At 35.9% G+C, this 10,188-nt stretch overlaps 1 protein-coding gene across 1 annotated transcript; it reads left to right on the top strand.

Annotated features, from left to right (window-relative positions):
• The first annotated feature begins 1,367 nt into the window (after positions 1-1,367).
• LOC115701227 (vacuolar protein sorting-associated protein 41 homolog) lies at positions 1,368-9,505 on the top strand. The gene is made up of 19 exons (XM_030628969.2): positions 1,368-1,830; positions 3,145-3,414; positions 3,498-3,677; positions 3,795-4,049; positions 4,665-4,797; positions 4,885-4,975; positions 5,724-5,826; positions 5,950-6,053; positions 6,147-6,240; positions 6,328-6,483; positions 6,567-6,629; positions 6,723-6,788; positions 7,362-7,562; positions 7,763-7,840; positions 7,920-8,039; positions 8,150-8,230; positions 8,351-8,436; positions 8,517-8,598; positions 8,694-9,505. The coding sequence occupies exons 1-19, from the start codon at positions 1,555-1,557 to the stop codon at positions 9,138-9,140; spliced, it is 2,886 nt and encodes a 961-aa protein (XP_030484829.1). The 5' UTR covers positions 1,368-1,554; the 3' UTR covers positions 9,141-9,505.
• Positions 9,506-10,188: the final 683 nt, after the last annotated feature.

Below are 10,188 nucleotides of genomic sequence, written 5' to 3'. Positions count from 1 at the left end.
GGTTTTGGAGAAATGTGGTGCGATCAAAAGAAATTTTAAGAAAAGGGGCGTGCAAGCTAATATCCGATGGGAGAGAGACAAGTATTTGGGATGACCCTTGGGTTATCCATGGTACGGATTTTTACCCTAAGTCCAATTATCGTCAACAGCGGGGCTTGGAAAAAGTGTCGGATTTACTTTTACCAGACGGAAATTGGGACACACTAAAGCTTCGCAACCTTTTTGACCAGGAAACTGTGAGTAACATCTTAAGAGGCGGTAATCCGAGTGGCCAGGGAAGGGATAGATGGGTCTGGACAAAAGAATCAAATGGTCTGTTTTCAACCAAGTCTGCCTATCTTATTCAAGCCCTTGCTCGGGCTCCTTTGTGCAACATTGCTCCGGCACTATGGAACAAACTTTGGAACTCAAAGATTTTGGAGCGACATAAGGTTCATTGGTGGAGTATCCTTTCCAATGCTCTTCCCTTAAGAGCCCCTCTTGCTAAGAGAATGGGATTTGAGGAGGTCTCCTGCCCTATTTGTGGGGAGGCTGAGGAGACCACAGAGCACTTGTTCCTGTATTGCGACTTTGCCTTTCACTTGTGGCGATCCTCTCCTTGGGGGGTTATGCATTCGGATTCGGGAGCCGGATGTGGGGCCCAGGTTACCTTTCTATGGAACCTTAAATCCAGAGGAGTTGATACTGATAAGTTGTTCCTCTATGCCTCGATTGTGGTAGATACGATTTGGAGGGCACGCAACGACAAGGTGCATAATAAATCAATGGGTAACATTAAGCACTATATTGACTCCATTTCTTCTTGTTACACAGATTATGGTTCCTGCCTTCTCCCCCCTCCACAGTCTATTGAGACCCAGGCTTGGTCTTCGCGCGCCGAAGATTGGGTTAAAATCAACTCGCGATGTCAAAGTCGGAGGTGAAACTATGTGTCTTGTTGCGATTGCGAGAGACCATAACGGATCGGTTTTGTGGGTGGCGGCAAAAAGGCTACACTTGCGACCCACTTTGTTGGAGAAGCCGCGGCCTGTCTTTTAGCCATGGAGACGGCGGTTTCTTTGCATCATCCTTTTGTTTTGGTGGAGAGTGATTCAGCGATTGTAATTAAGAACCTAAAAGGGGATAACCCTACTTGGGGGATTGAGAACTATGTGCGTCCCTGCAAACTCCTCTCTACTTTTATGACTAATTGTAATTTTTCTTCTATAGCTAGAAACTGTAACTTTGCGGCCCATAATGTGGCTAAATGGGCGTTTGCCAACAATGTCACGGGCATGGTAGACATATCTACTATACCTGTTAATATCTTTTGTAATGACATGAGGTCTAACTTTAATTTTATTTATAAACGCATTTTTCAAAAAAAAAAAGATTTTATTCATTTTATTTATTTATTTTAAATATATATAATTTCCAACTTTACAGAGAGAAGAGAGAGAGAGCTCTGGTCTGGACCCAAATTCCTCTCTTTCAATCATCGATCGATCGATCGATCGATCCTCATCTTCTCCCCAATTCCATCCCCCAAATCTCAACACGAAGTTCAGAAACTTCATGCAAATGGCTCCGATTCCCTCTGAGAACGGCGTAGAGGGAGATGATGAGAGAGACGAAGAAGAAGAGGACGAAGAAGAAGAAGAAGTGGAAGTTGAAGAGGACGAAGACGAAGAAGAAGAAGAAGAGCCTAAGCTTAAGTATCAGAGACTTGGAGGTAGCATTCCTTCTTTGCTAGCTACCGATGCTGCTTCATGCGTCGCTGTCGCTGAGAGAATGATCGCTCTCGGAACTCAAGGCGGCACCGTTCATATTCTCGATTTTCTCGGTAACCAGGTCGGTCAATCTTTTGATTGTCTATTATAGGATTTAGTTAATGTGAAATGTGTGTTGTGGTTTGATTTTCGTGAATTTTCGAGCTTGTTTGGGATTATTGGAGTTTGTTTATTTGTGATCGTTTAGGTAAAGTGTTAATGCTTATTGATTTCGATTGTTAGTTATTGAAATGTATGAATGTTTTCGGTTTGGTAAAATTTCGAGCTTGTTGGATCGAATTGAGTTCCCGTGGCTTTTAAGCTTTGGAGATTGAGTGATAGGTTGTCCCATTCGAGCTTTGGAAGTAGTGCATAGAGTTATGAAGTCTTCACTATCATCTCGTATGGAAATCAGAAAGAATTATAGTTCTAACTATTGGAGTAGTATTGGGTTGATAGTGTCCTCATCCGAACAATGTCATTCTTGTTAAATTTAATATTATTTTCTTTTATTTTCCTGTTCTTTTCAAGTTGAACAATGAATTTATTATTCGAGTAGGATTAGGAATATCTTGCTAAACTAATCTAATCTCACATGAAACATGCTTGAATAATGAAACTATTAGTGCAATTTGATTCTGTAGTTGCCAAGATGATTTACGTCATCGTCATCTCATCTTTAATATACTTATGACCAAAAAGAAAGAAGGCCTTTTCTTTTGATAAATAAAAAGGGATCGAAAAGGAACTTTTCTCATCTTGCATGTGGATTCGATGTATGGTTTTGTGGGAATAAAGTGAGTATTTTGACATGGTGGAGTCAATCCTTCCACTTATCTTGTTGACATGTGTTAGTTGATATATTCAACGTCACTTGGTTTTGTTCCAAGCTTGCTCCCTAGTGCTTCTTGTATACTTTGGTTGAGCACTATTGCATTTCCTATGTGTGACAAGTCATTCTTGTTGTTCACATTTAGTGCTTCTTACTTTTGATACCATGTCCATGTTTTTTGTTATATTGTCTAGGGTTTAAGCATAGAGTTTAAGGTGCAGATGTTTTTCCTTATAGATCAATCACAATTCTAGGCTTGGAAAGTCTAGACACTCTCCTTACACAGTAGCTATTCATAAGGCTTGAAAAACACAACACCTGACCTGAGTCTTTTTGTGAATTTCTAAGCTCTTCAAGCATCTGATCTCCTTTTTTTCACTTAGAACAAAGTCAAACAATTGTACTACATGGTCTGTCAACATAAAAAAATGTGAACATATAGAATGCATGTGAATATAGATGCTAGTCTTTTTCCTTATTCTGTTCTCAAGGATGATACACAATTGCATTTAGTTGCTGCCTTTAATGAAGAAATATATTGTTCTTTGACTGCCTGATTTACAGGTTAAGGAATTTACTGCTCATACTGCTGCAGTAAACGATCTCAGCTTTGACATAGAAGGTGAATATATAGGAAGCTGTTCAGATGATGGATCTGTTGTAATCAATAGTCTTTTTTGTGATGAAAAGATGAAGTTTGAGTACCATCGCCCAATGAAGGCTATTGCTTTAGACCCAGATTACGCCAAAAAGGCATCTAAACGATTTGTAGCTGGTGGTTTAGCTGGTCATTTATATTTTAATTATAAAAAATGGCTGGGCTTTCGAGACCAGGTTTGTGCTTGACTATTGACTTGCATTCAAATATCGCTTCCAGTGCATCTTAGTGCTCTCAAACTGAGGGGTTTGTCTATTAGGTTTTGCACTCTGGTGAAGGTCCAATTCATGCAGTGAAATGGAGAGCAAGTCTCATTGCTTGGGCTAATGATGCTGGGGTGAAAGTATATGATGCTGCTAATGATCAGCGAATTACATTTATTGAAAGACCAAGAGGAAGCCCACGACCTGAGGTTTTACTACCCCACTTAGTTTGGCAGGTAAGTCAAATGGAACATGGGATAAGTTTCAAATGCAAAATTTAACCCATTAATTGGATTCGAATAATGTTTGTGTCACATATGTAAGGGTTTATATCATCCATTCATTCTGTTTAGGATGATACACATTTGGTGATTGGCTGGGGAACATCTGTGAAAGTTGCATCCATAAAGACAAATCAGCCAAGAGCAGCAAATGGGACATTTTCGATGTCTAGTAGCATTAATCAAGTTGATATTGTGGCATCTTTCAATACCAATTATTACATCTCTGGAATTGCACCCTTTGGTGATTCTCTCGTTGTACTAGCCTACATTCCTGGCGAGGAAGATAGGGAGAAGGAATTTAGCAGCGCTATCCCATCACGGCAGGTAACAAGAGATCCATTAGTGAATTCTTTGTTTTGTTTTTTCTTTTTGGGTGACAACTTTACAACTTATTTGTGTTTAAATGGTAGCTCAATTTTAAGGAACTCCTGCTAAAGTGTGAACATTCATTGAAGGAGTTCATGTTGTGAATGAAGAAACATATGGTGCCAAGTGTTTTCAAATAGCTAATATAATTAAATTTTATTGGAGTTGTGTAGGATTCTAGAGGCATATTTTTCTCTTCTTGCATATTGTAAAACTAGAAGTTGCATGCTTTCATTCTTGGCGTGTTCTTGGGAAATTGTTTTGTCTAACTTGTTGTTTTTGACGAAGTCATTCAATCACATATCAATGCACCATTTTTTTAGTTCAAATTTAGGATTTTCTATATTATGACAGATATTTTGTCAATTGCTTGATAGTTTTTGGTTTATTGAATTAAAATAGTCTTGGTGTAGCAGCTTTAACTTTTATCCAGTGGTTATTTTATAATACAGTTATTATATTGTCATCATTGGTTGTTTTCCAATCATAAATTTTTTAGTCATAACGTGATTGTGATCTTTGTACTTAGAAATTAATTTTTGCCCTTGTTAACATGTGATATATTTCAAGTAGGGAAATGCACAGAGACCTGAAGTACGTATTGTATCATGGATTAATGATGAGCTGTCTACAGATGCACTACCTGTTCTTGGCTTTGAGCATTACAAGGCAAAGGATTATTCTCTTGCTCATGCTCCTTTCTCAGGTTAAAATGTTTTTTGTGGATGTTATGGCGTATGGATTTAAAGTAATATTCATCTGAATAGCTCTAAAAAATTTCATGTGACTGTAGGTAGCAGCTATGCTGGTGGGCAGTGGGCTGCAGGTGATGAACCACTGTACTATATTGTATCCCCAAAGGATGTAGTCATTGCAAAACCCAGGTCAGTTTCCACTCCCTTATTTGTATTGCATTTTTATATGCTGAGTGATGTTTGTGCATTGTTGTCTCTGTAATTAATGTACTAATATGGTGGTCGTTGTTATACTCTCGTACACTTTAGGCACATAGGTTCTTTTTGTCCTACCCTCACACTCTTCTAGGCACATAAATTCTTTTATTTTTATGTAATTTGTTTTCCTTATAGCCAAAAGAGAGACTGAGAGGAAAAGAGAAGAAGAATTTTTAGGAGGGGGCACTATGACTTAGAAGTCCCAGAATTTTTCATTTACTCATACTAAAGCTTTTTTGTTTATTTGTACTTTGATAAATCCTTGCCCTTTCAAGTTGAGGGCTAACTATTTTAACTAATGATGTTGATTAAAACAAGCTGTTAAAAAGAGGCATTGAAGTCTCAAATTTGTTTTATTTAGATTTGCAAGGATGAGACTGTAATATGATTTGAAGCACAATTAAACTCAGATATTATCTATCTTTTCTTTGTTCTACTATTTTCCAAATTCGAGAGAGCTCTTTGACTGCAGTTCCTTGTTTTTTATACTTTTTGAGTTTTAAAGGTATGCTCTTTCCAAAATAATTATTGTGCAACTGGAAAATCTGTTTGGTGATAAGACAGACTATAATCAAATTTGCAACTGTTATAAGTTTTATCGTCATATAGACCTTCTATACAAAACTTTTTTTATCCCCCCATTCCGTCTTATAGTATGTATTTGATTTCAAATGAAAAGGGATGCTGAAGATCATATAGCTTGGCTGCTTGAACATGGGTGGCATGAAAAAGCTTTGGCTGCAGTTGAAGCAGGAGAGGGACGTAGTGAGCTCCTTGATGAGGTATTTTAGAATCATTCAACGTGACATTCATATTATAATTTACAACTTAACTTTTTCTCTTCTTTTTATTCATTTAGTTTTTAGCAACAGCAGTTAATTCATAATGCATCTACTATTCTTTAGGTTGGATCTAGATACCTTGATCATTTGATCGTGGAAAGAAAATATGCCGAAGCTGCATCTTTGTGTCCCAAATTGTTACGAGGATCTGCTTCAGCATGGGAGAGGTATTTTTTGCTATTGTTTTTATTAAGATATTTTGCAATTCTTGCAAGTAATTTTGTATTTGGAATTATAATTATTTGTGACCAATTTTGCAGATGGGTTTTTCATTTTGCTCAACTCCGTCAGCTTCCTGTATTAGTACCATATATACCGACTGAAAACCCAAGACTGCGGGATACAGCTTATGAGGTGTGCTGGGGAATCATTTTTTATTAACTGCATAACTTTCTGACAAGTCAAATGGAAAATCACACTATTTTGTTTTCCGAGGCACAGGTTGCTCTTGTGGCTCTGGCTACAAATCCATCTTTTCATAAGGATCTCTTGTCTACTGTTAAATCTTGGCCATCTGTGATATATTCTGCATTGCCTGTAATATCAGCCATAGAACCTCAGCTAAATACTTCATCCATGACAGATGCGCTCAAAGAGGTCCAAGAATATGCTTTGTTAACTTACATGTTGGATCTTCTAATGGCTGCAATCTTATTATCATTACATATCTTACATTTCAGGCACTAGCTGAGTTGTATGTAATAAATGGGCAATACGAGAAAGCATTTTCATTCTATGCCGATGTAAGTCTTAAACTGGATTTACTGCAATGAAAACGAGTGATCAAGATGTCGAACATACCTTGTTTTCTTATTATTGTTGTTTGAATTTTGCAGCTCTTGATGCCAGGCATATTTGACTTCATTGAAAAACATAACTTGCACGATTCTATAAGAGAAAAGGTAAGTAAGTTGCTAGAACAGCTAATGCTTCTTGGGTTTTATGGTTTTATACAGTGGCAAATATAGCTCTTCTAGCCTGATCTCTTTTTCTTTAGAGTTTTCAAAACCTTGAATAGTCTTTACAAGCTATGTTTAAGGATATTATGCATAGGGATGATGGTCTTTCATCTGCTGATTGCAATTGCAATCAATTTATTTTATGGATGGGATTTTACTCACTGCACAGTTGTTTTTAAGTTCTTTCCCTACTGCTGTTCTTTGTGCTTCTGTATTTTAAAAAGGACGAAAAGATTCCACTTGAGTTACAACGATAGCTTCCCATTCCTCATAAAATCAGTAAACAATAAATGTTTACTATATTTTCTAACCAAGATCTATAAATCAACTTAAATTTTGTCATTATCCCAAAGTGACTCAGCATTCCAATTACACTAATCAGAGAGACCAACACTGGTTTCTGAGTTCCACTACATACACACACACACACACACATATATTTATTGCTATTTCATTTATTAAATATCTATTTTTTTTGCTTGACCTCGTAAATTTTTGTTTAACCTATGATTTTAGGTTGTCCAACTGATGATGCTAGATTGCAAGCGAGCAGTTCCTTTATTTATTCAAAATAGGGATTTGATTCCTCCATCGGAAGTTGTTACGCAACTTCTAAGAGCAAGCAAAAAGTGCGACTCTCGTTACTTTTTGCATCTATATCTGCATTCATTATTCGAAGTAAACCCTCATGCTGGAAAGGATTATCATGATATGCAGGTATTGGCCCTATAGATCATGGATGAAATTATTGATTTTTAATGGTACTTGTAACCTATGCTAACCTGTGTAGTGTGTACAGCGTAAATCTATCCCGAAGATATTTTATTTTCTTACATCCCCTCTGTATGGAGATGCGACTCATTGATATTCATCTAATTTCATCCATGCCTTGTTTCCTCTTCTTCTTTTTTTGTTAGGTTGAGCTTTATGCAGACTATGATCCAAAGATGCTGCTTCCCTTTCTTCGTAGTAGTCAACATTATAAGCTTGAGAAGGTTCGGATGGTTAATTAATGAACTGTTCAGATGATTTTGTAACATTGACTATGCACTAACTCCTGCCATCATGTACCAGGCTTATGATATTTGTGTCAAACGAGATCTTTTGAGAGAGCAAGTGTTCATTCTCGGGAGAATGGGAAATACGAAACAAGCTCTTGCTGTACTTATTAATCAATTAGGGGATATGGAAGAGGTAATTCATGTCTTTCTTATCTCGGGAAAGATTGATAGTTTATGTTTTGTGTTTTATTTGTGTTTTTGATGTACATTCATGTTTGTAACTATGTAGTTGATTGTACACAGGCTGTGGAGTTTGTAACGATGCAACACGATGACGACCTATGGGAAGAATTGATTAAACAATGTCTTCACAAACCCGAAATGGTATATATAGGGAAAAATGAATTTGTGCAAGCATGGAAGCTGTATGAACATAACAGATTTTGCTATAATTGTCTATATTTGTCTTGAGTTTCTCAAATCGTTTTTTCCCTAAATTTGCAGGTCGGCATGTTGTTGGAACACACGGTTGGCAATCTTGATCCTCTCTATATCGTGAATATGGTTCCCACTGGCTTGGAGATACCTAGGTTAGTGTATCTATAGGCTAGTTATGCTGCAATATGTATAGAGGACATTAGTTAAACATGTTTTGAATCTTTTCTTTCAGGCTTAGGGATCGACTCGTCAAAATCATTACCGATTACAGAACAGAAACTTCCCTTAGACACGGTTGCAATGACATTCTCAAGGTAATCCTTCTCTTCGCAACACATGTTTCGGTTATAATTTGAATACAAAACAGAGAAACAGGCCTTTAAACATTTGACCTGTTATTTCCAAACAGGCCGATTGTGTCAACCTCTTAGTTAAGTACTACAAAGAGGCAAGACATGGACTATACTTAAGCAACGAAGAAGACGAATCACGAGCAAAACGAAACGACAACAACATGTCTTCATCTCAAGCAATCGAGAGATCTCCGAGCGTGAGAAGCATGGAACTCAAGTCAAAAACAAGAGGAGGTGGAAGATGTTGCATATGTTTCGATCCTTTCTCTATACAAACTGTCTCAGTCATTGTTTTCTTCTGTTGTCATGCATATCACACTAACTGTCTCATGGATTCCACCTATACAAACGCCAATAAAACAAACGGAACCACTTCTCGAGAAGAGTACGGCGAGTACAGTAATGGTTATGTTGATGAAGACGACGATGATGACAATGACAACAACGCTGAATCGGGTAACCCCCGAATGCGTTGCATATTGTGTACTACCGCTGCAAGTTGAGTTTGTTTCGGTGAAGTATGGGTTCAAATTTTATTTATTTTTAACCAAATATATATTCTTAATTGTGAATAGAGTTGCCTCATCATCCATCACTATATTGGCCAGCTTGAGTTGTCGATTTCTTTGTATTATATGAACAAAGTAAGCCCGGCTTTTCATTTATTCTTTTCCTTTTTATTTAATTTTTTTTGGGTTTTGAGCTTTGCATGTTAGCTAAATTGGGTCTTTTGAGATCCCTTTTTTGGGTTCATTGAGTTGCTAATAATTTTTTTTTACATGTAAAAAATGTCATCTGTATGTGTTATTTGCTACATTACAGAGAAGAGGATGGGTTTATGATATTGGTAATATTTTTTTTTACTACATATAGTAAATAACCCTTTATTTTTAAATTGACAAAATGTATAATCATGTAAAAAATGTATACTTTTTATATATTTATCTGACATTTTTTTACACATAAGTCTGGTTTTATAATAACTAATTAAGTAATTTGTTTTTACAAATATTTAATTTAATTTTCAATTGTAAATAAGTATTTTAAGTTCTAGAAATATAATTTAAATATTATTAATTTAGTTATTTTCAGTATGTTTTGTCTCACTCGTACGCTCTTTGTGAACTCTTGAAATTATTCTTAATTAAGAATGCTTAATTTAGTATGTTTTGTTCTCACTCGCACGCTTTATAAAAAAACTTTTCAAGAGATCATCCATCCTAAAATTATCTTTGGTCAAATATGCTTAACTTTTGAGTTTTTTTGTGATGGGCTATCAGAAAATAAAATACACATTGTTGATATAATACTAATCAATCTATTTAAGCCATAAATATTTATAACCTTAATTATAATTGTATGTTAACTATTTTAAATTATTAATTAATAAAAAAAATTCATAAATATTATAAAACATATATCGTATAACTCATTAAATATATTAGAGAGTTCTTGTATGGGACCATTAAAAATGACCCTAATATTGAAAATGAAATAATATATAGTGTATTTTTTTTTATAGAGATTCAAAAATAAGTATATAAGTTAAAT

This window comes from Cannabis sativa, chromosome 8, assembly GCF_029168945.1.
Source record: "Cannabis sativa cultivar Pink pepper isolate KNU-18-1 chromosome 8, ASM2916894v1, whole genome shotgun sequence".
Lineage (NCBI taxonomy): Eukaryota > Viridiplantae > Streptophyta > Magnoliopsida > Rosales > Cannabaceae > Cannabis > Cannabis sativa.
The sequence above is the reverse complement of the archived record's forward strand: the minus strand, read 5'-3'. Positions and strand labels throughout refer to the sequence as shown.

Coding starts and splice junctions, on each gene's coding strand:
- LOC115701227 (XM_030628969.2), top strand. CDS start 1,555: ATGCAAATGGCTCCGATTCCCTCTGAGAACGGCGTAGAGGGAGATGAT. Junction 4,798..4,884: donor TGCTCATGCTCCTTTCTCAG/GTTAAAATGTTT, acceptor ATGTGACTGTAG/GTAGCAGCTATGCTGGTGGG. Junction 6,241..6,327: donor TGCGGGATACAGCTTATGAG/GTGTGCTGGGGA, acceptor TCCGAGGCACAG/GTTGCTCTTGTGGCTCTGGC.